Here is a 24,298-nt window from a genome sequence, read left to right as displayed (position 1 = left end):
TCAGCGTATATAGCATTTTATTGAATGAAGGTATATTACAATAGACAAACATATATTACACATGCTATACAAAATATACATTCTTATGTGAAAAAAATATAAATAGACACTAGGAAATAGCAACAGGGAACAAGAGCAGCTTCGCTGACGCTGTCTGACGAACCCCCAGCTCTGTACTGGTCGTGCTTTGGCATTGATGGAGGAAACTGCGTTCACTGAAGACAGAATGGCCGCTCTGTCCTACCTGCACCTCCCTGGAAGGGGGACGGAAGAGACCTGACTTTTCCTGCAAGTCCACCCGGGAAGATTTTCCGGAACACTGAGCACAGCAAGGTGGCCACCTACTTACAACCTTCAGCTATTTACAACCAGCTTACAGACTTTAGAGAGACACCACTGCTCGTGGAAGGATGCAAATGTCCCGATTCACAAGGGCAGAGGCCAGTTTCTCACAGAAATCAGCGCAGCTTCAGCTCTGAAACGGCTCCGAGAGCTCGCACGTCAGCCCGCCCGGGCGCAGAGCATTCGCTGCCCAAGCAGCTCCTGCCTCCCCAGAGGGAATCGGTCGCAGCGGGAGCACAAGGCGCTCCCAGAGGTCTGGGCACCCACAGCCACACCCTGACACAGCCGACCGGGCTCGGCTCCACAGAGAGGGGGACGGGAGAAAAGGCAACGAGCATCTGCCAGAGGGTGTCGGGGTCGGGCGGCAGCAGGGGGCTGCTCTGACCCCCGCCGAGCTGCTGGTGCCACCACGGCTCCACCTCCCGCCTCTGGAGTCAACGGACAGTGCCGGGTGCCTGCAACACAGAACTCTGGACTGAGAATAAGGTTTAAATGCTGTCTGGAGCGGAAAAGCCTGGAGGAAATAAAACCAGAAAGGAATGAACCTCGGATTCTTCTTTCATCATGTGCGTTCTGAAAACATTTCAGATGGCTGATAGAGGTAACGAACGGGGACTGTGCTTCCCCTGACTCAGCAAGTCCCGGGTTTTCAACATTGAGCGGTGCCCTCATCAGTGGTTCATTTCTCACCTCTCAAATACTCAGACATTTTGGCCATGCTGAGGTCTGGGGAACTATTAGAGTTCAAGAGGGGAACAATTTTCCCTGATGCTTTACAACAGAAAAGGACGCAAGTGTTTTAAATGGCGTGTGCCTCTTGGCAAACCCCCGGTCTAGTTCACTGTTTATCAAACGCTCTCCCAATTTATCTGATGGTTTTCAGCACAACATTCTTTTTAAAAGCTCACTTAACTGTCAGCTGAGAAGAATACATGGAGACCTCTCTGCAACATACACAACAGCTTTTTATAAAGATAAGAGCTTAGATAAACTCGGAAACAAACCACTCAAAACTCCCATCTTACCGCTATTTTACCCGATGACCAGAAGGAAACAGTCTGTGGACTGTTCTGTTTGTTATTTACAAGAACTTCTGGGAAGCTGGATCCTACAGCCTGGAACAGGGGCTAACGCAGGGTCCGTGGGGCTTTACGCTCTCCGGGACGAGGCGGGAGCCAAGCAGAGATTTAAGGACTCTCTCAACGCTTAAACGGGTCAAACTTGGAATTCTGCTCCTGTCGCGAAGCGGATCAGCTTGCAGTCAGGTCAGCCAGGCTTAATGCCTGCAGAGTGGTGCGGAACACTGAAATTCCATCACGGGCTGACCCCGTCCCTAGAGCAAACTCCCTCCTTCCCAAGGCAAAGGCAGCTCCACCCCTCAGAAACAAGCTTTCAGTCCCACCGAGACACCCATACGGCTTGATACGCAGCTGTCAAGACTAACAATACGATACTTTGGCATAATAAAAAATATATTTACATTACAGCCAACACATTTATATGCTTAGTGTATACAAAATATTTATAAATGCAAATTTATTTACAACTAGAGTCCATTATTCATAGGAAAAAACAAGCCCCAAAGTTAGACTGGTAACAGACGCCTGCCAACAGTCTAAGGAACAAAAAGCTGGCCAAGAGTTTTACGCTCACAGTTGCTGGGGAATTCCATGAGGAGGCCCTGAACATTTGTTTTCAAGCAGACAATGCAGTGTGAAATAGCTGTGCATTCTTGAGAGATTTGCAAAGCATGCGCCAACACAAAGGCTGCTTCCAGCATCAGAAATCCGTGTTTTAACGCTACTCGCGTAGATACCACTAATCGTCCGTGCGCTCTGCTGCACGTTCCCATTTTCCAACACACAGAAATCCAAGGAGAAAGGGCACATGCCACCTCCTCCTGGAGACCGTGCCTGCTCAGTCAGCCTGGCATTGCAGACACACGCACACAAGCATCTTTGGCCTGGGGTTAGTCCTGAGGTAGTAAATACAAAAAGTCACTCGATATGGATTTGCTTTCAAGACTTCACTTTAGTGTCCTACGTGGCTTCACTAGAGTCATGAATGCTCCGTGTCCTATTAAAATCAAAGTTATGCTCACGTAACCTGTGGCAAGGTCTAGGTGAAGCCTGTTCCCGGCCGCCGTCGGCGACGCCCTCGCTGCGCAGCGCCCGCGGGGTCTCCCGGGCCGACGGCTGGTGCAGAAAGTGGGAGTGAGAGAGAGCAAGGTCTTTGTTTACTCCCCACAAAGGAAGCTGAAAGGGTTCTGAGGGAGAAAGATTAGAAGATGAACAGGGGTGAGTTCACAAACACACTCAAATTTTAGACAGATTTTGCGCCCCGCGACTCGGCAGTAACAGCCTTTCTGAGGTTATATTCTCTGTTTTTGAGAGCATATTTCACTGGATGCTCTCCCGTTTCTGCAGTCTGTTACAGCAACCAGAAACAACACACACAGTTTCAGTGTGAATTTTTAAAAAGGCTACCTGGAAGAAAGTCAACATAAAACCAATCATTTTACAACAACAACAAAAAAAAAATCTTTTGGAGTTCTTTGAAACTCAGGCCAGCTCAAACAGAAGGGGTATTTGAATTTCTTATGTGAAGCTTTAACTCTTGGCTAAGGGATGTCCCCGAAGAACACGTGAAGGATCACGTTCCAGAAGCTTTAAGAGATAAACTGCAGATTAAGAAATGCCATCTTTTGAACATCACCCTCTCCAGCTCTCGGGTACTGGATACAAACGGCTCGAGCTGAGAACAGCTGGGAGTTACTCCACAAACCGCAGGCACCTGAAGAATCAGCTGTGGGCCAGCAGAGCAGGGCAGCACGAGGAAGGCCGGAGTTATCGGGGAACACAAAGCAACAAAAGGAAAAGGGGACACTCACCGTTAACCTGCTGGGAGGAGATTTTCTTTTCAGTTATTTTGTCGTGGTTGGTAAGGAAGACAGCCACCTCTCTGTCTGCTAAGAGATTATCCAGAGTACTGGTTTCGTGCTGGGCACGTGCTGCGTAGGTTTCCTTCGGCATCTGCACCATGAGATTGGGGAGGGTTTGATCCAGGGGGTCCTCTTCTGCGATGTAGGCGTAGGGACAGTACTCTCGTGTCCTGGAGTAGATGTTGGCATTGTCGTAACAGTCCGAGCAGATCACCAGCGGCGCTGCGCCACCTGGTAACACGATGGAACACCAAAATACTCTCAAGGAGGGGAAGGACGCTGGATTTCCACAGCCTCTTTCACATCCTAGCATGACGGTGGTTACAGCAGCTCGGTCTGAGGGGCCTTCAGAAGCTGACGTGGTGACAGAGCACCCAGCCCCGCCGGTCGCTGCAGAGGCCCCGGGTCCCCGGCACCCACGTCCTCACTCGCTCGGCCCCTCTGAGCCCAGACGGGGGAACCACGGAGAGGAGCGAGAGCTCCCCTGTTTCGAGGGCAGAAGGGTTCCAGGTGGGTCTGAGCAGGTCGGGAACAGCTGGAAGAGCCCAGAGCTGCCCCCCACCGCCCACACCCCTCGCTCTGACAGGCTGCAGCGGCGCCTCGGACCCGAGGGGCCAGGTCACAGAACCATGCTGGAGGATCACCTCCGAAAGCAGCCTGCACAGGGGTGGGACGGCTCCTCAGCAGTTCCACGGCAAAACCCAGCATCTCTATGGACTCGGTGACACAAATATCCTGGAAAGCGTCCAAACGAGGTAGGGAAATAGTGTGGACCCTTCAGTGAGGATTTTAGCAAGCAGACTGTGTGGCTGGCAGAGGCAGTAATGTCATGCCAAGGACCAAGGGGACAGCCTGTCATCTTCCAGGCAGACTTTATTTCCACCTCTTTCACCTGGACTCTTGAGATGCCAAAGGAAAAAACCAGCATAAAAATCTACCTTGACATTAAACCTAGGAATTATCTAATGGCATCCCTGCCTTGCTGACCAGATCGCAAAGCCAAAGAGCCTCTGGAGGGAACTGCACTGCTCTGGCACCCGAAGGACAGCACCCGGGACATGGGCATGCAAAGGCACCCCTGGCAGGTGTGAGCCCAGGTGCCGCCGGACCAAAGATTAAATCACACACATGGAATGCAGAAGCCTTGACAGCAGAATATAAACAAACACTAGAAGAAAACCAGGAGATGCTTCAAACTCAAAAGAATCCACGGAAATTTTCAGATCAACCTGAATTCCTCTCTAGGAGAAGCCACCTCTGACGTTACGCAGCGGTACCGGGGCGCGCCCGCACACGCGGGGCTCGGCTCTGCTCACCTTCTGTGCCTTTGTGCACGTAGCCACCGGCCGGAGGCATAAGCTGCTGATGGCTTCCTGCCTCGGAGTTGCTGTAGCCTTCCTGCGGCTCTGACAGAGTTCCCTGGGAGGACAGGTAGCTGGGGATGTCTGCAGGTAGGTTCATCTCCTCTGCAAGGCAGAATTAACAGTGACAGCATCGACAGCCAAGCAGGACAACGCCAGGGTAGCACCACCACCACCACACACGTTAACACCACCCAGAATTTCAGCTCACATACAGTTATCTTTTCTCTGCCTCGGTGATTACAAATCCACATAGCTGCTTCAAAACTAACAGGGCCAGACCAGTTTACACACATTATTCCAGGTCCTGAAAACATCTGTAAATGTATTCAAGTATTTCTAGACCGCAGTGTTTTCCCTCAACGCTGAACAAACCTAGTTTGTAAGGAATAAAATTAACATGCTTTTTGTATTTAAAAAACCCTCTAAAATGAAGGAATTTGAGCAAATCCCTGAAGAGATTTCAGAAGGCAATCTTCAGTTCTGCAATCTTATCCATCTGTAACGAATGCAGAAATGTCACCCCTTTTAACAAGTGTTTTGCATTAAAAACAGGGCCGAAGACTGCTGCTCCTGCGGGTTACCTGTGTTGGTGATGCTGTAATCTTCACTCTTCCTTCTCATGTGGTAGATGACGATGACCCACACCAGGGACGTCCCCACCACGCAGCAGACCACCACGATGATCACGATGCCCACCGTGGTCCAGCCGTCCTCCTCGTGCACGATGCCACCCTGGGAGGAATCACAGTTCGGGGACGCCAGGACGTTGAGGTAAATGTGGCCGCGCTCGGTGCCCAGCGTGTTGGACATGATGCACGTGTACTTCCCAGCATCCTCCAGCCCAGCATCCACGATGATAAGGAGCTGATTCGCCGCAGCAAAGAAGTGCCGTTCTGTGACCGCCAAAGGGCCGTCGTCCTTCGTCCAGTTGAGGCGAGGGGCAGGACTGCCGCCAGCTATGCACTGCAGGACAGCGGTTTCACCTCGGGTCACCGTTCTGTCTTCCAGGGGCCTAACGAAGGAGGGAGTTTCTGTGACAGCGGAGGGAAAAAACGGAAGATAAATTGTAAGATAACCTCGTTGTGCCACACCACTGTGTACTACCTGACACCTAAAAACCTGATCTTACAACCTGAACCTAAACTTGAGCAATCAGACAGAGGGTTCAGGAACTCCTCTGAGTTCAGCTCTTCCCTGGATCACTGCAGCAAACGCAGGTACAGCGAACGCCCCCCAGAGCACACCCGCCACGCTCTGCTCCATGCACTCAGGTCTAAATCTGCATACGGCTGTAATGTTGACAGTCAGGGTCTTCATAAAATACTGCCCTCCAGAGGGAACTGTCCTCCCACTGCTGCCCAGCAACCGTTACCCGTGACTCGCTCTAAGGCCACACAAATTACCAGCCTGGTCTGCACCACTGGCCCGAGATACGCCCCTCGGCTCCCCCCACAAGGATCACACCCGCTTCACCGGCCAGCACCGCAGCTCAGCTTCTAAAGCTTCGCTGTTCAACAACCAAGTGCTGCTCTTTGCCCTTCAACCTCCCTCCTCAGGCCTTCAGCTCGCTGCCCCCAGGAAGCCACGCGACCCTGCGGCGGCGCCGGGATCAGGCGCGAGCGCCCAGCGTGCCGCTCACCCAGCACCGTCAGCGTGGCGTTGGCCGACAGACCGCCCGCGGTGTTCTGCGCCATGCAGCTGTAGATCCCCATGTCTTCTATTTTGACATTTGCAATGAAGAACACGTCATCCTCGGGCATGACGTGCATCCTCCTCTCTCTCGCCGCGGGGAAGTCGGTGCCACCATCCTTCTGCCAGGAGATCTGCGGAGTAGGGTGGCCCTCGGCGGCGCACTCCAGGCGGGCCATGGCCCCCGTGCGAATGGTCAGATCCATGGGGGTTTTCAGGAAGGAGGGCAGCTCTGCAGCAAAGAGACAGTTCCCGTATTTTCAGTATCTGGGAAAAAGCAGCAAGAGCTCCACGGCAGAGAGAACATCTGGAAACAAACCAATGTGAAACACACCTGGAGCTCTCCCGGAGAGAGAGGGGCAAGTTGTCAGCGGTCACTTCTAGAGCCTGTGCTCCAGGTTTACAGACAGTACCTACAGCGTTCGTTTCAGCTGATCCCAGGGACAACATTCCTCATGGGGAACGTGCAGGGAAAAGGTTTACCCTTCTTCCTAAGGCCCCTGGCAATAGGGAAGGTGAACTTGTGAACTTCCCCGCCATCGGTCCCAGTCTGCACTATCTGTTCTGGACACCCCGGGCACCTCTGCCCTCAGGCACAGCGGGGATCGGCCATCCACCCACTGACGTCAGCAGCATGAAAAGGATCATTATGGCTAAAACCAAACAACTTCCCAACTGATTGTTCGGTTTGTTTCCAGTCCCACCAGTTATTTTCAGTCGAATCTTCCCTAGTTTTAAAACCACATGGGAGAGGTGCTTAGTTCTGAAGAGACAGCAGAGGGAGCTTTTAGTTTAAGAGACTTCTACGTCCATTTAAATAGCTGAACTACTAACTGTGTTACAATGAAAGCACGGGAGGTATCTATCCCTTTTTTTAGAAGTGAACAGAAGGCTTTTCACCCACAAAAAAAAAAAAAAAAAAAAAAATCACTCCTTCCCTGCTTTATAAAAAGATGCTTGTTACTTCTAAATACCTGTGAGACAGTCTTGCAAGGCTATTTTGGGCCAGCTCTAGTGAAAAAATAGACTTGCAGCTATTCAAACAAAGCTTCAGGTTAAAAGTGCTTCTTCTTTGTTCCCATCACTGCTTACCATTGACAGTCAGCTTGGCTTTGCTGGAGTAATTGGAGCCAAAGTGATTGGTGACAATGCACTGGTACTTCCCTTCATCGGTGAAATTCACATTGAAGAGGTGCAGGACAGTGGTGTACTCGACCACCTCACTGCTTTGCTGCTGATACCTGGCAAAATTTTCAACCTCTGCGTCGTAGAGCACTTCGCTGTCTTTACGCCAGGCCGTGGACATGGGTGAGTCGCTGCTGCTCACAGCAGTGCAAGTCAGAGTCACGTTCATGCCGCGCAGAGCGATTGTGGTCTCTGGATGCACCCTTATCTGGGGTTTGGGGAAATTATCTGCAAAGAAAAGCAACACCATTACTTACTTTCCTCTTAAACTTGCAATTAACATTGCAAGAAAACTCACTCAGAAGGCAACGTAAGCAGAAAGCAAGCTTTGGAACAGATGTCCTGCTCGAGGTGCACACATTCAGCTGTTTTCAGTCGGAAACCAAGCTGTGAAAGAGGATGAGAACCACAGGCAGGGAAACGGAGCAAGCACTGAAAACAGTCGGCGTAGACGCGTGGTCTTGAGCGGGGCCCTGCATTTTGTACAGCTGTCTGGAACTTGCTATATTTAGATCACACACAAAAGCCAGGCTCAGCTGAAGAGCTAGGCTATTTTACGGAGGACCGAGACTTATTTTCAGATAGTTTAAATATCTTGAAAAGCCTTTAAGTTCTACAAATACAAAGCACAGCAAGCTGGCAGCTCCCTGTCTCATCCCACTCGGTGAGAGTTATTTCAATACCTATTATTTGAGCAAAGACATTCTCGTAGACACACGCAGCGTTCAGTGTCAGGCACCACGGTGGGGATATCAGAATAGAGAGGTAGGTGCTTGCGCCTACACAGTGATTATTGTAGCCTTTTCCACCAAAAGAATGAAAGAATTGCGTAGAGACAAGTAACACTTATCAGGCTGCTCACCCGGGAAACAGAACACCAGGTCTGCCACAGACTTCACACATGGCTCTGGGCAAAGAGTCTCTCAGTTTTCCATCTCACAGTTCGGTTACAAAAATAAACAGGCTTATGTCAAACTGTGGTGGCAGAGACCAGATAAACATTACAGATATAGAGCATCAGAAAACGTCCCAAAGTATTAACTGCTCCAGCCCTGCTGGCGTGGACAAGGACCAGTAGGAAGTGTCAAACAGCCCTTCCAAAGCCGAAGGCGTCCACAGGCAGGGAGAGCGGAACGTAACCAGCTTCTAACAGAAACCTAAATGAAAAACAATGAAGTCTCACGGAATCACTCCCTCAGGTTAGCTTCAGTGCTCAAATACCACAAAACAGAGCAAAGAGAAGCAGAATGAAAGCCCAAACTCCACAGAAGACCCAGTGACGTCTCACGGCCGAGACCAAGTGCCCCCAGCAGCGCTAGAGCCTGGCTTCAGAAGGGAACCCGCACTGATCTGGGTTACCGTGTTTTTGTATCACAAGTCATTAAAAGTACAAACCACAGACAAAGTCACCAGGGTCCACGCTGAGAAGGCTTTGTCCTGCCAGCCACTCGGGGTGAGCACAGCTGACGCTCACGGCCTGCTGCAAGCGGCTGTCGGTGAGCCACCGCGGCAGCCACCCCAGCTGGCAATCGCAAAGCAAGCTGCTCGTGTTCAACACTCTGCAGGAACAAGGCAAAAAAGCGTGATTAAACTTTAAGTATTTCACATTCCTACATGGGATTTCATGCAGCAGAACAACTTGAAGCGTATACGTTCAGAAATTTCAAGATTGACGGTTTTCTTTTATGCCTATGGGTATTTATTATAAAGTGTTAGCTACATATGCTATAAACAATCAAGAAAAACCTTCCCCCTGTGCCAGCGTTAAAACTTTACATTTCTTTCTAATTCTGAAGAAAATAACCTTGGATTTTCAACTTCTGCATAAACATATTAAGCCCGTGTTTACAATTATCCCATCCCTCTTCAGAGCAATTAAAAGGAACATAATGCTGCAAGGAAGCTCTATGTCTCAAACTAAACACACTTGCCATTATGAAATGAGTATAAGCCTCAATAAATATTTATTAGCTGGCACAAAAACGAGGAAGATTGAAAGTGATTTGTTTCATACAGGCACCTACTGCAGACTGTTTTCTCTCCCCACAGAAATGCAAACAGGAAGCGATGACGGGTCACGTTTTCCCCACCATCTGCTTTCAAGATTTCCCAAGCATTACATCCCAGTATGACTGGTTAAATCGCTGGACTTTCTCAAGAAGCGATCAGGAAGTGATGAATCCAGGAGAGAGGAGAGGCACGCAAAGAAGCCAGGATTCCACCCTGCCGTTTGCCCCCACGCACACCAACGATTCCTCGCTTTTGAGATACAGCAGAGAAGGCAACGAAAGTCTTTAACACCTAAAATGTGTCTCCTCAAACTGGCAGATCTTGCAGCCTAAGTCCATCTGGCCAAGATTAACTAATTGAGTAACAGTTTTACAACAGATTACACGATATTCAGAGACTTTATCTCACAGAGGTGACTGCGTTAGTCTTGGGTGTGAAGGTCACTTCACATTGTAATACTTTAAATGTCTGAAGAGCACAAGAGGCTCTAGCAGCTTAAGCATCTGTTGAGCAAGTAAAAATTCTTGTCTAGTGGTGAATTTTAAAGCCTTTCCCCAGCCCCAAAAATGGGAAGACAAGATGTGGGTTTAGCTAAACCCACCCCCCCGAGAAATTCCTGATGAATTTTCTTTTGTTTGCTATCTACATGCTAGAGTGTGCTGAGCTTGCTGCAAAATCTTAAGATATGAAAAACTTAATGGTTCAAGCATTGCAAGAAAACATTATTTTCTACTAATTGCAACTAAGAAAACGGAGGTGCAGGTTTTATCAAACCTTAAATCTAAGTGTACTGCTACCGCCTTTGAGTCGATAATTTACCAGCATTGCTTTAAATATTTCATGATGAAAACAGACACCCTTCAGCCAGTCCTGCAACAGCTGAAGGATTCTCTACAAGGCAGGACTTGTAAAGAATCTGTAAATAATTGTCATGAACTTACAGCTCCTTCAGGTGAGCCTGGGCAAATGCATTTTCTTGGATAGACATTACTGCATTGTTGCTTAAATCTCTGTAAGTCAAGCAAAGAGAACAACAACGGGTAAGTATGATCTCATACGCTACCTTCAGTTAAATTCTTGAAAATTGGACAGAGGACACAAGACTGAAGTTGACAAATAATTAGAGTTCTACAAAGTAAAGTACTTACAGATGTTCAAGTCCTTCAAGACCAGAGAATGCTTTTTTGGTAATTGATTTAATCTGGTTTCCTTGCAAGATTCTGAAAGACAAAGACCCCAAACCCAGAAACCAGTCTGAGTGTCAATGAGTTCACAAATAAGACCCAAAACAAGTTCCCGATGATGTTTAACTAAGTTGTTTCTAATTCTGAGCTAAAAGATCAAATACTATTTTTGAGCTTAAAGGCTCAACTAGTTTTCCCAAGAACAGGGTTTCTTTTCCGTTCTTAAGTTAGAGATGTGTCAGAAGACAATTTAAGTCAGCAGAATGAAACAGTGGCAAGCAGCACTTGGGAGGGGAGCAGTAACTTCCCAACAGCAATCCGCCACAATCACATCAGCTCCCGAGGCTGCCCCCTCACACTAAGCCATTTGTCGTGAGCAGTGTCTGTAGCTCCACGGGACGGAGCTCCCTAGGGAGCACATGGCACGGGATCAAAGCGCGCCGCCTAAGCACGGAAAAGCCGTGGATTCAGCGGTGCCTCAGATTTGCTCCAAAACACTTTGTGGTTTAGTTTGGGTTTTTTTATAAGCAATAACTCCTACCCAAACTAAAGCAGCAAAAAAGAAGTGACAATCATCACACAGCAGGACCGGGCTAGCCAATCGTAAATGCAAATTCTGGTGCTTGACTTCTCCAAACTGGTGCTGCAAGGTGACCCAGCGCCACGCAGATCCCGTGCTCCTGAACAGGAGCCCGAGCCCGTGTCACGGGGGTGCAGCACGCCCGTGGAAACACACTGAATGCAGCTGCCGTGAGAAAGGCTTTCTGCCCCGTGGCAGCGATTTGCAGCTACTCGACATTTCGCACTCTGCCTCTACTCTGCGTGCCCGGGAAGAGCCGTCGCCCCCGGCCCGCGATACGCACAGTCTGTCCAGCCTGCCGAGTCCCACAAACGCTTCGTTGGCATCTTCTATGGCCCAGGAGATCTCGTTGTTCCGCAGGTCCCTGCGGGAGAAGAGCTTTCTCACAAAGCAGCCTTGGAACATCACCGTGGCCACGGCCAGTGGCGAGCTAGGGAAGAGAGCTTACTCTTGTCCGGGCCAGCTACAGCGTCCTGGCACGCTTCACCCGGAGGCTCACATCTCTTCTACAACTAAGCTTGTCAGAAGACCAATACCCCATTTCAGAGAGGCAAGGGAGAACAGAACCGTTCAAGATCAGCGCCGCAGACAGAACCACAAACAAATTCTGCAGCACAACTTCTTGATGTGGTATTTAAGGACAGACCCGGCCTGACTCGCGCTTGTCATGTGATGGACTATTTACCAGGAGCTGGGAGAGGCTCCCGAAGCAAGTTGGTTCATGTAAGTGAATTAACCAATACACCAGCAGCATTAATCTTCCTGAGTAACAGGCTTATAACAGCATTAGCATATTAAGGGATTACACACAGGTTACAGCGTAAGGCTGCCAGGCACAAAGGAGAAGATTTTCCCAATGAAGTTGATATTCTGCTCACAAATCTCGTTACCAGCTAATGGGATTTCTGTTTGACCTCTGCACAGCACTTCGGCCCCTCACACCCAAGCGTGGTCTAAACAGCAAAAGCAGTATAGCGATAGGTTTGGAGAGGATTAAATGCTTTCAGAGACAAGGAGAAACAACGTCAGCTGCATTTTTAGCCTGAATGGTGTGGACCGAGCCAAGAGTTTCCAAAGCCAGTTCTCATCTGTTTTGACACCACCGTGCACAGAAGTCCCTGCAGACAGGGCTGTGTTTAAAAAGCAGCCTGTACTGCCTTTTACCGGGTGTTATACACATCGGCTTGACGGAGCTTCCAAACGAGTCAAGAGACACAGAAAGCTGCCTCCGTATGCAGGCAACCGCAGACATCCCCTCACAGCAGCACTTCTTCCCTTGTGCTAACGGTGGAAGAATGAAGTGTCTACCTTCCCTTGGGTGAGACTGTAAACTGTGTAGAAAACCATCCCAGAGGAGACTGGGATCGACCTCCAGGACACTGCCAGTGGTAACACATTATTTTCTTATTTTTCTTACTTTGAAATATGGAAGTCTTGTTCTTAACACCAAGACAGCAGTCATTTCCACAATTTGTATACACTTTAAAGTTCAGGACAAAAAGAAAAGAATTTGTGCATCACAAGGTCTTTACAAATATGGCCTTGATACCTGCTCGTGTGAAGTATTCTCCTGCATGAAAATTATTCAAGCCGAAACACTCAACATGGATGTGATCTAATGAGAAGAACGGCTAGATGAACAATATGTCAAATTTATTTCCAAGCTGCTAGTTCCTGTGATTTGTTTCTAGAATTACCTCCAGGTTGGTTCAGTGTTTTAGACTGCGAATGCTGGAGGGGTATCAGTGTTGAGCTACTCGCCACAGTGTGAAGTGGAAAACGTGGCAAGATGTCAAAACTTCAGTGTTATTCTTAGCTACACCTTTAATCCTACCTCGCTCCTATTACCTTGCAGTCAACATACAGTTTTACAGCTCATTCTCATTAATTAAAGCTACAGTGCAGAACAGTGGCAGGAGCTGCACACACAGGGAACCATCTCCGTCAGCCCAAGCACCGCCACAGCCAGCACCACAAACAACGGCACGAATCCGACAGCAACGCGGTATCTCCTCTTGTTTGAAGTGTTTTTACACTCCACTACTCAGACCGCTCAGCAAAATGAGTGAGCAGCTCAGAAGAGAAGCCCCTCATTGTGTGAGCGGAGGAGTTGGCTCCTCATGCTTGGCTGGGCACAAATGCCCGGAGCCTCGTTAGTCGCCACTGCCCTCCGTCCTGCACATTCCAGCCCGACCCAAACCGCCAGCCTCTCCGCTGCTGACGCCCCTGAGGAGCCCAGGAAAACCTACTAATTAATCTGCTCTTGTTCTTTTTCATGCTATTCTAAATCTAAGAAATTAGTTTTAATTATTTCATTAAAAGGTTGCATTAAGGTTAACAGAATATGACTGCTTACATAAATCTCTCTGGTGAGTTTGCTTATTTAAGCATTTATTTAATGAACTGACAGAGGGGTTATAAACTTTCACTCCTTTCTCAACTACCATTGTTTAGGATGATTACAACTGTTCAGATCTACTTGGGACACTTTTTTTTTATTATTATTAAGAGCCAGGATTGAGTCTTTTCTTGTCAGAAGTGCCACACAGCTGCAGCTGCTACAGAAGGCCGTGGCCAGCGCGGAGCTGCGCCTGTGACGGGAAGCAGCAATCCCCCCCCTCCTACCCGCAAGCAGGGTGGGCTAAACCCAGCCCTCTGCAGCCACAAGGGTTCGCGCCGCTTGGTCTCTGAGGTCCCGGCCCTAACAAAACCCTCTGGAACAAGAGAGGTCCAGGCCAACCCTTCACCCCACACAACTGCCTTGCTCCCCCACCTCCTGGGAAGCGGCTGCCGCGCAGCCGGGCGCCCCGGGCCGCTGCTTCTTATCGCCTTAAGTGGTAGGTTTGGTTTAGCTGGGCCAGAGTTCTGTTATCTTGGCAGACCAAAAGATTATCTGCCCCACCACACCTGCAGGCAGGACAGCACACAACAACGCCAGAACACCAGTCTCAGGCTTGCCCCGTTCCCTGTCTTTATCTCCAAAAGCCGCCCCGCAGTAGGCTGAGATTTGAGCCCGAAGTTTTCTGTACTTACAGGGTTCGAAGATTTGCCAGGCCTCTGAACACCCCATCCGCAATGTGACTAATGCGATTGTCACCCAGGTTTAGCTTCTCCAACAAACCGAGGCCCACAAAGGCAGACTCCTTGAGGCGAGTCAGCTGGTTGTACGACAAGTCTCTAGAAACATTGAACAGGCACTTTAAAGGCAGGTAGGGGGGGATTAGTTATGAAGCTACTATCAAACTTGATTAACGATTGCGTTTTGATTAATGTCTCTAACAGAACACTCATAAGTAAAATACACGGCGTTGCCATGGGCCTGACAAGGAAACCGGGCGCTTCCTCTGGTAACTCAGCCTTGCCGCATGCTTGCTATCCAATCTGTTACTGCAACGTCACAAAATCCCCAACGAAAAGCAGACCAGGACTTACAGCTCAGCCAGCCTCTGGCAGAACTCCCATGCATCTGGGCTGATCCTGTTAATGGCGTTCTGGCTAACGTAGAGTTGTTGCAACGTCCGCAGACCATACAGCCAGCCCTTGTTTACTTCTGTTAAGTTATTATGTTCCAGTTCTCTAAGGAATTAGAAGGCAAAACATTTGCCAAATAGATAATCAATGAAACGTATATTTACGAAGTTTCACCTCGTGGATCTCAAACTGATTTAATAACATTTAAGCCCTAGGCAACATCAACTGCACAATTATACTCATTTCACTGCCCTTTTGGTTTCAAACTAAAGTGTGTGAAGAACTGAGTAACAACAGCTGCCGTGGTGCGGTGGCAGCAGCAGAACTGCCATCTCTGTTCTCAAAGATTACTTCTTTTTAAAAAAATCTTTCACCAACACAGGATGGCACAGCCTTGTGCCATTCCTGCCCAACAGCCACGCAGCAAAGAACCGCCCCGTGTTAGGGGAGTGCAAATGAAAACTGGCAAAAAACAACCGACGGAGCCAAAGCATTCTTGATCAGTGAGCGGGAAGAAGCTGGGGAGGGAGCCAACACCTTTCCACCTCTGAAACAACCAGACACGGTGTCAGAAGGATGGGAAGTACAGACCTGTGAACTCCCTCCCGGCGACGCTCGTCAGCGCCTCAGCACAGCCCCGGGGGAAGGGAAGCCACCAGGACACAACCCCCCTCCCAGCCAGCGGCCCCAAGAGAAACTCCATGACCAGGCATACTCACAATTCTTCGATATTACCCAGGCCAAAGAACGCTCCATCCATCAGTCTGCTAATCCCATTGCGCTGCATTTTCAGGGATTTTAAGGATTCCAGTCCCTGGAATGTAAGGCTTTCCACTATTTTAATCCGGTTCCTTTTCAGTTCCCTTTATAAGGATGACATTTAAATATTAAGACATCTTCCTAAGCACCACTTTGTGAAAGGCAAGAACACATGCTGAGATGAAAACCACAGCTGTAAACACCGCGTTTTTAAGCTTTCAAGATTGCTACTTACAGAAACTGCACGTGAGGCAATTTGAAGATCTTTGGTGGAATCACACTAATCCTATTTCTGTTCAGCTTTACCACCATTAGTGAGCTAGATAAGTTATCAAGGCAGCCTGCTTCCAGAGTAGTTATTCTGTTGTTACTCAGATTCCTAGGAAAGGAAGAGGAAAAGAGGCCCTTCAGAACATGGGGAATTTTATCAACACAACTGCACAGGCACTTCAGAGCAACCACTTATTATTAGAACTCAAGCTCCTTGTGAAGCCACAGCACAAATCTGAACTCTAACATACCAGACTAAATCGTTTTTCCCAAAGGAATCTGTGCTAGGAGCTGATTCTTGCTGCATGTCCCTGCTTCGTTAGACAAGGGCAGGACAATGTCAGCAGTGATCTACTCAAAACAGGCAGAAATCATTCCATGTCCCTGCTGGCTGGAGTACCTGCGCTTCGACAACAGCAGCTGCTGTCTTCCATACTACTGGAGAAAACGCAACGGATTGGCTTGAAAAGTACCTCGAGCACATCTGTAGCCATGCTGAGCGCTGGTGCCAGTTCAAACCATGCAAGGCTGCCTACTTTAAGACAGCAGCAACTTAAGAGTAGATGAGGTACTCAACGTTGCAGTTGTAGAGCCAGGAATCCCAGACATAGCAAATCCCTCATACTTACAGGTACTTCAGTTGCATCCGTGGAAAAGAAGACGCTTTAATTTCTGAGATAAGATTAGAACTCAGATCTAGATTTTCCAATGAGAGGTAAACTTGGAGCTGCTCAGCATTGATTTCTGGAATGGTATTGTGTACCCTGAAATACACCAGCAACAAATACGATTATCAAAACATCCCACCCTTCAGGTCGCCCGGCTGAAACAGCTACTGAATTCTGTGTGTCAACTTCATCAGCAAGGCTCTTAAATGAGACCCGTATCACACACTTCAGGGTTAATTTCTGAAGCAATACTGAAAATCCAACAGCTGTTTGCCACCTTGACATATGAATAGATTCAAATTCTGGAGCCTGTAGCTGGGCTGCTCCTTGTGGGAACTGTCATTCCTAGACTGAATCCCTCCCCTTCAAAGCTGCCTGCCTTGGTTGACTGCATTTTATTGGTAATGTGGGGTGACTTGATTGTCTAACTGATTTGTATTTCTTTAAAGAGCGCTTACACAGTCCCTAAAGCGCTTTGGATGAGTAGTATTTCAAGACAAAAGCAGCTATGTTTTCCTACAACTTGATAGCAAAACTCTAATACAATCCTCCCGTTTGTTAAACAAGAAAAAGACAGAGAAGCTATTTACTTACAGCGAGAGAAGAGTTATATTAGAAGTTGTTTCTCCAAAATACGGAATTTCACTTAGTTCATTGTAATTCATTTTCCTTAAAAAAAAAAAAAGCAAAACCCAAAAAGATTACTGGCACTTCAAAGAGAAGAAAACCCTTCTGTACCCAGCAGAAATCCCTTGTATCACAGAGCACATTTAGCAATTCTGTCTGTTAGTAGTTGACAAAAAAGATTCCCTAATAGCTTAAATATGAATAAATTAAACAGTTTAATGGCAAAGCATGCTAGTTTTTACCATTTTCATGGACATTATTAACTTCTCTAACTTAGAGCCAGCTATAGTCAAAACAAACACACCACATTTCTCTTTAAAAATATTGGTCATCCTTCATGAAAAAATTTTCTGCTCACATATATACATTTATACATAAAACGTGCTGCCAACATAGAGCATCCTTTTTTAATTAACTGGCACTGAATATTTCTACAAGTCAGACCAGATATCTCGACATGCAACGAAACGTCCTGGTTCGAATCAGGCAGGGTATGTTCAGGGTTTATCCTCACAAAAACCAACTTACACTTCTAGTAGAGTGTGCACAGACAAATCAATGCTCCAGTTGGATGACAATAAATGATTATGACTTAAATCCCTAGAGAACAGAGAGAAAAGTTATTCTAGCTCCTGGAATAAAACCACACACAAATGCTTTACGAAACCTGAAAGTTTTAAACCATATTTTTGATACACACAAATTCCTCCTTCACCAAAGGAAGAGGAGATTCCTCCTAGCTTGTTGTAGTGGTCACTCACAATAAGTCTAGACAGTTCTATTTCTCTGCTTGAATCAAATAACTTTTTGTTAAAAAGACTTCTTGAAAGGAAGATCATACCTGAGCAGAGCATTTTCCCTTTAAATCACAGGTTTATCAACAATGCCTGCCTATCACCAAAACGAAAAACTTTCCAAGGACACAAAGATAATTTCTTACAAAATGCCCGTTACTGAACTGTAGCAACAATCCCCATTTTCTCAGCCTACCCAGCTTTCCAAAGACGCTGACTAGTCGAGGCAGGCTTATTTAAAGGAACGACATACACACAATTACCAAGCAAGCTGGAGGGGAGAGAAGCACGAGGCTGGGAAGCTCATAGAGGCATGCTCTAGTGCCAGTTGGTTTTGCTTACAGGAAACAAACGCAGGAGTTGGATTGTTTCAATGGGCATAAGAGTCGTTAAATCTGGTTTTAATGCCCATGCTGGATGTTGATGCTGTTTCCACTGCTTTAACTTTAAAGCAGTATTTTACTTTTGCCTTGGACTTGGAGCATAAAATGTTACAGGGAAAAATAAACAACGGGTCCACTTCTGGAGCTAGCTCTTTGTGCACAGGCTATCTCTATTTTGTGACACGAGTCAAAGCACGACTCAAAAAAAAAAAGAAAGTCAGGTTTGTGATGGAAACCTGGTTCTAACCATACCAGGGAGCACAGACAGATGTCCCTCCAAACGGTGAAACCAAGTCATCTCTCTGACACCCCTCCGGATGCCGCCAATTAAATCAGAAAGTCTGTCCCCACGAGCCAGCCCTGCCCGCCTGTCCCCACAGCGTCACCCTTCTCACTCCATCGCCGTTTTGGTGTCAAGGATACAGCCGTAACGAGCCGTTTCCAGCCAAAGCTGTTCCCCTCCCAGTGAGTTCCGAGGAGGAGGTCCTGTATCACTGATTCACGATTACAGAGTAGCACAGCATGTATTTATTACAGCCGGTTTTAAGATTCTCAGGCAGGCTGCAGCTATGCTGACAGGGGAGACAAAATGATCCTTTAAGAACAAAAGTACCGTGTATCTGTTAAAAAGATGTAACTGATCACAGTTAAAGTTGTCTCTGGTGACAACCGGGCACCCACGCACCCGCTGACTCCCGCAACAGCTCCGGGCCTGAGGTCGACTTCAGCCGCAGCGAGGGTCAAACCCTGCCGACACGAAGCTGCCCCAAACCCGAGACCAGGGGAAGGAAAAAAATTAGGCTGGTGCTGCTGCTGAAGAAGGGGTTCCTCTACGAATTCAACCCTCACTGAGCACCAGTAAGCGTCCATCGGTGGGTGTGAATGCTGCCACAGGAACCCTCCCTGCGGGGAAGACTTGCCGCTAACCAGAGGACAACCAGAGCAGGACCTGGTTTTATTCACCCCAGAGCTCGTGGCACCAGTGACATACTTTTGATCTGCAAGACCAGAATCTATTGGAAGAGAGCAAGGACTTGACAGACTATTTGTTGCTAACTTCCACACAGGATCAGCAATAAAGATACTGTTCTAGCAATGAATTATTAAAATCCTGGGCGTCACGGCAAGTGAGACAGTTGTTAATGTATTCTTTTAATTACATCAAGATGTAAAGTATACAGATACAGCAGCAAACAGGTTTGCAAACAATTATTAATTCCTACGGTTTAAAAAAAAATAACAATCAAGGGAACAATGCACATGCAGCCACTGAGGGCTGCTCTGGGGGCCTCCACAGATGCACAGCTGAGGCAGTAACACATAAAACCAGCCGGGTACGAGCTCTCCAGGAGCTGCCTTCCCCCGGCACGGGAGGCTCTCGGGCTCTCTGGACCCGCCCTGCCCACCACGGCCAGAGCCTGGCTCAGCCCCGGGGCTCTGGGGTGCCCAAGAGCCCCGCACGGCGGCGGGAGCCATCAGCCACGCGTGGCAGCACTCATCCCAAACCCCAGAGGAAGACTTTCCAACATGCAGGCGCCCAGCCAGCGCTGAGGAGACTCACCTCGGCAGCGGTGGTTTAACCAGACCGGGGAGCACTAAGCCAGCCTATCTCCAACGGGCCGAGCACAGCCCACGGAGGAAGGATGAGCCACGGGACACGGGCGGTAACACACACCACGGTCCTCGAGCTGTCCAGCCCCTCACTGACGAGCAAAACCGTGGATGGGTGCCGAGCCAGACCTACCCGCGTGTCAGGCATGGTTAGCAGGCGCTGACAAAGATCTCAGGAGTCAGATTAACATGCAAAGAAGGCAGAAACTTGATTTTTCTAAGGCTTTCAGGAGGAGTATCACAGGATAGATTATCTCAGTTGTAGGGCCCCTACGACGATCATCCGGTCCCACTGCCTGACCACTTCAGGGCTGACCGAAAGTTAAAGCAAATTGTTGCATTGTCCAAATGCCTCTTAAACCCTGACAGGCACAGGGCCCGGGTGATGAGGATCTGCTGACATCAAGGTATCCTCCTCCCCCCAGAAGCCTACTGTCTTACGACTAAACTAGAAATTAAGATTTTAATTGAGAAAGCTCAGGAAAGTTATTTTTCTATTATTATTCAGATTTGGACTACAACAAAGTTTTCATTAAGATTTAAATAGTGTCAGAACTGTTTTAAATATGAACTATACCCAGCTTATATTTAAAACAGTTCTGACACTATTTCAATCTAGTTACTATCGCTTTTTCTTTTTAAACGGACTGACTGATCACGAAGAACAGAGTGAAATACATTGCCTGGTTTTCTGAGTTTACAGACGTTCGACCACACAGCTAAGGTTTCTGCTATCACGCAGAACCAGCCATAATTCTCTTGCTCTGATGCTCTGAAAAAGGCAGAACAGAACCCATCATTTTAGAAGCACTTGTGCTTTTACTGTGAGGCCCATGTTATGCAAGATACAGAGCAAACAAGCAAAATTTGTATTTCGGGGATTCATCTGGTATTGTATATAAAAATCATCCAAACATTCATTTTGAGCTGAAGTGGTATTCATGTCTTAAGTAAATAAACCAGAACGCATACCCTGAATTGATTACTGCGCACTTGGTCCCGGAGATGATCTTAACTGCGCCCAACGGAGCGTACCCGCGCCCTGCCCGGGGCGCTGTGCTGGTACAGGTGTTCCCCAGGCAGCCATCCCAGCTCACCCAGAAAGCCTGCTGGGAATGGAGCTTGCTCAGCTAATTAACTGATAACTAATCTGCTTTTAGTCACCGTCTCCCTAGTTAAGAGGATATAAAAACACATTTTCAGACACCGATACAGGCCTGGAAGGAGCAACCACCAGCATCGTGCTTCCCTCTGCCCTACAAACAGGGCTGGCATTCCTTGTTCGAAAAAATGGGATGTGAGGATGCAGGCATATCAAAAAATATTCACTAGCTCCTCGACTTCCCTCCCCTTTTCATACCCACAAAACATATGTAATTTAGCAGGAGAAATATTACAGTTGCTTGAACACTTCTGTCACGAAAACAAGTTCTGAAGGTGCCGTCTTGGCCTTGTCAAAAACAAACCAAACCCAAAGCCCCCACAGAAGCATCACCTGCAAGCAGCTTGAAAGACTTGGGACAAACAAGAAATTTTAGTCTTCAAAGTCAGGTTAAATGATGTCACAGAACGAAGAGGGAAAAGCACATCGGGGACTTTTCCATGCGAGAAGAACAAAGCTTTGATTAATTTTAAACAGCTTGTATGCATTACAGCTCGTTCAGATTCACAACTGCTAGACTAGTCCTAGTAAAGAAAAAATGTCACACACACACTTCGTGTGCCAGAATCCTGAAAGCCACAACAGACACTAGCCACAGAAGGGACTGAGAGCGGCCCCGCGGAGGACTTGGGGTGTTGGTTGACGAGAAGCTCAACATGACCCATCAACATGCGCTGGCAGCCCAGAAAGGCCCCGTGTGCTGGGCTGCACCCAGAGCAGGGCGGGCAGCAGGGCAAGGGGGGGATTCCCCCCTCTGCGCCGCTCTGGAAGACCCCCCTGCAGGGCTGGGGGGACAGGCTGAGAGAGTTGGGGGGTTCAGCTAGAGAAGAGAAGGCTGCGGGGAGACCCGAGAGCAGCCCCCCAGGGCTGAAAAGGGCTGAGGGAAAGGGGAGAGGGATAGATAGGACAAGGGGGAACGGTGTTAAACTGACAGAGGGGAGATTTAGATCAGATCTGAGGCAGAAATTCTCCCCTGTGAGGGGGTGAGGCCCTGGCACAGGCTGCCCAGAGCAGCTGCGGCTGCCCCCTCCCTGGAAGGGTTCAAGGCCAGGTTGGACGGGGCTTTGGGCAACCTGGGCTGGTGGAAGGTGGCCCTGCCCGATCTCTAAGGTCCCTTCCAACCCAAACCACTCCATGAGACACTTAATTACTGTTTGCAGCATATGTCAGATTGCATAACGCAGCACAGTGCCAGCACCGCTGCTTCCCATCGCGCCCGTGCCAAGCCGTTGAAACACACCCTCCATCAGCTTGGAGAAAGACACAAGTATTTGTTGAAGCTTGAAAACTTGCTCCCCAAGCAGCACGGCCATTGCTTTGCTTATCAACCACCTGATCAACTGCCAACTCTCTTTTCCAGGCACTGACACCCGCCCCGGGAAGCGCAGACATTAAGATATCCTCGGACCTTTCTACACACGACAGGTTTCACACACAGGTTAGTTGTATTTCTATGCTGAAACACACATTTTCCCTTCAACATTTCCAACTGCTTACAGCGCCAGGAAAGAAGAGAACTACAGAGCCACACTGGGGCAAGAAGGTGACCAGCTCCCTTCGACATGCCCAGCTTTTAATACTGATCAAACTCTTGGGTCCTGCTGGAGGAACTCCTGGAGATAACTGAACAGTGGTTGGTACGTTCATACTATCTTCCAAATAGGCTTTTTCTTGGTCTGGAACAACCTCGATTCTATCAACCGGGAAACATGACCACTCCAAGAGGGCCCGAGAACTCCTCTGTGCACAGAAGTGGGTTTTGATGTCCCTCCTACTTCAGCCCCTCTTCCACCCGAGTAAGCTGTAGCCAAAGGTGACAAAGGCGATGGTGACTGTGACAGTAATGGCCAGGGAAGGATTAAGGTGTCCTGCACACAACCCCGTGTGGTTACTGTTTAACACCTTCTCTAATTATACTCTTGGGAGCAGAGACTTACGGTTGTTTTGTGGGATTCTTTTTAAAAACAACAGCAGCAAATGCCACGGGGAGTCCACAGCGGTTTTTCTGAGGGAAAAGGAGGGAGTCACCGAGCTGCAAAGCAGCAACGGGCTGCACAGAAAACGAGCGGCAGCGGGAACAGCTGCAGCCGGGGGCTGGAAGGAGCATTTCCAGGCACGGGCCTAAGGGACCGTGTCCTACAGCCTGCCCTGACCGGCGTTACCCAAAGTCTCACCAACCGCAACCTGCGGCTGCTTCCCGCCGCCCGCAGGCGCTACCGGCACGGAACGGGGCAGGAGCCGCACCAAACCCGCGCCGGGGCGGCCCCGGAGCGCGGACCTTCCTCCGGGCGGCCGCGGGTGCAGCGGGGCCGGACCCGCCGCCGCCGCTCCGGCGGTTCTGAGGCCGCCGCCGCGCTGCCCGCAGCGCTCCCCGGCTCTGCCGCACCGGGCCCGGGACAGCAACCCGCGGCACCGGGCACCGGCGGCCGTCGCGACCTGCGGCCCGCCCGTTCAGGCCCCGGGCAGCGCCGCGCCGCCGGGCCCGGCAGCCCGCCCCGCCGGGACGCCTCTAGGCCCCGGGCCGCGGCCGCGCACACGCCGCCCCCCGCGCACAAGCCCCGCCGCCCGTTGAGCCCCGCCGCGCTCACTCACAGGCCCGTGGTGCCGGCGGGCAGCGGCGGGATCCTCCGCGGGCCCGGCCCGGCGGGCAGGCGGTGCCGGCTGCAGTCCAGCAGGCCGCGGCGGCAGGAGCAGGGCGCGGCGCAGGGCTCGGCGGCGGCGGCGACCGCCCGCGCCCACAGCGCCGCCGCCAGCAGCAGCGGCACCACGAGGGCCCGCGGCAGCGCCCCGCGGGCGGCCCGCGCGCCCGGCCCCGCTCCCCGCATCCCCCGGCCCAGCGCGGCCCGGCCCGGCCCGGCCCCGCGCCGCCCGCCCGGCCCGGCCGCCGCGCCCCGCCCCGCCACGTTACGTTACGTCACGTCACGTCACGTCAGCGCGCAGGCGGCGGGGGGCGGGGCGGGAAGGGGCGGGGATACGCGCGCCACGCCCCGTTCCCGCCTCAGACCGGCCGCGGGTGGCGGCGGAACGAACCGCCCCGAACCGCCCCGAACCGCCCCGAACCGCCTCGAACCGCCCCGAACCGCCTCGAACCGCCCCGAACCGCCCCGAACCGCCCCACACAGCCGCAGACAGCCCGGCCCAGCGGTGCCCTCGAGCCGGGTCAACCCGGAGCTGGCACCGGCGGCCCTGGGCCAGCCCCAGCTCCCCCCGTGCCCCACGGCCAGGCCGGGCCGCAGGCAGGCCCCGCTGCCGGCCACT

General features: G+C 49.9%; 1 protein-coding gene across 1 annotated transcript; it reads right to left on the bottom strand.

Annotated features, from left to right (window-relative positions):
* Nucleotides 1-23,784, bottom strand: LRIG2 (leucine rich repeats and immunoglobulin like domains 2). Its single transcript, XM_074925780.1, has 18 exons — nucleotides 23,633-23,784; nucleotides 17,619-17,690; nucleotides 17,058-17,132; nucleotides 16,425-16,559; nucleotides 15,761-15,904; nucleotides 15,486-15,629; nucleotides 14,728-14,871; nucleotides 14,329-14,472; nucleotides 11,579-11,659; nucleotides 10,680-10,751; nucleotides 10,473-10,541; nucleotides 8,917-9,080; nucleotides 7,429-7,749; nucleotides 6,287-6,568; nucleotides 5,229-5,678; nucleotides 4,600-4,749; nucleotides 3,233-3,514; nucleotides 1-2,608 (listed from the first exon to the last, which is right to left on the bottom strand). The coding sequence occupies exons 3-18, from the start codon at nucleotides 17,126-17,128 to the stop codon at nucleotides 2,382-2,384; spliced, it is 2,880 nt and encodes a 959-aa protein (XP_074781881.1). The 5' UTR covers nucleotides 17,129-17,132; nucleotides 17,619-17,690; nucleotides 23,633-23,784; the 3' UTR covers nucleotides 1-2,381.
* Between the last annotated feature and the right edge of the window lie 514 nt (nucleotides 23,785-24,298).

This window comes from Athene noctua, chromosome 23 (genome assembly GCF_965140245.1).
Source record: "Athene noctua chromosome 23, bAthNoc1.hap1.1, whole genome shotgun sequence".
Lineage (NCBI taxonomy): Eukaryota > Metazoa > Chordata > Aves > Strigiformes > Strigidae > Athene > Athene noctua.
Note: the sequence above shows the minus strand (reverse complement) of the source record. Positions and strands in the feature narration are given on the sequence as shown.

What these genes read in the sequence shown, in the direction of transcription:
- LRIG2 (XM_074925780.1), bottom strand. Translation starts at nt 17,128, where the DNA reads ATGAATTACAATGAACTAAGTGAAATTCCGTATTTTGGAGAAACAACT. An exon ending in AGCCAAGCTGACTGTCAATG is followed by an intron (nt 6,569 to 7,428) that starts GTAAGCAGTGAT and finishes TCTTTGCTGCAG; the next exon opens with AGCTGCCCTCCTTCCTGAAA. An exon ending in CGCCACGCTGACGGTGCTGG is followed by an intron (nt 5,679 to 6,286) that starts GTGAGCGGCACG and finishes CCGCTGTCACAG; the next exon opens with AAACTCCCTCCTTCGTTAGG.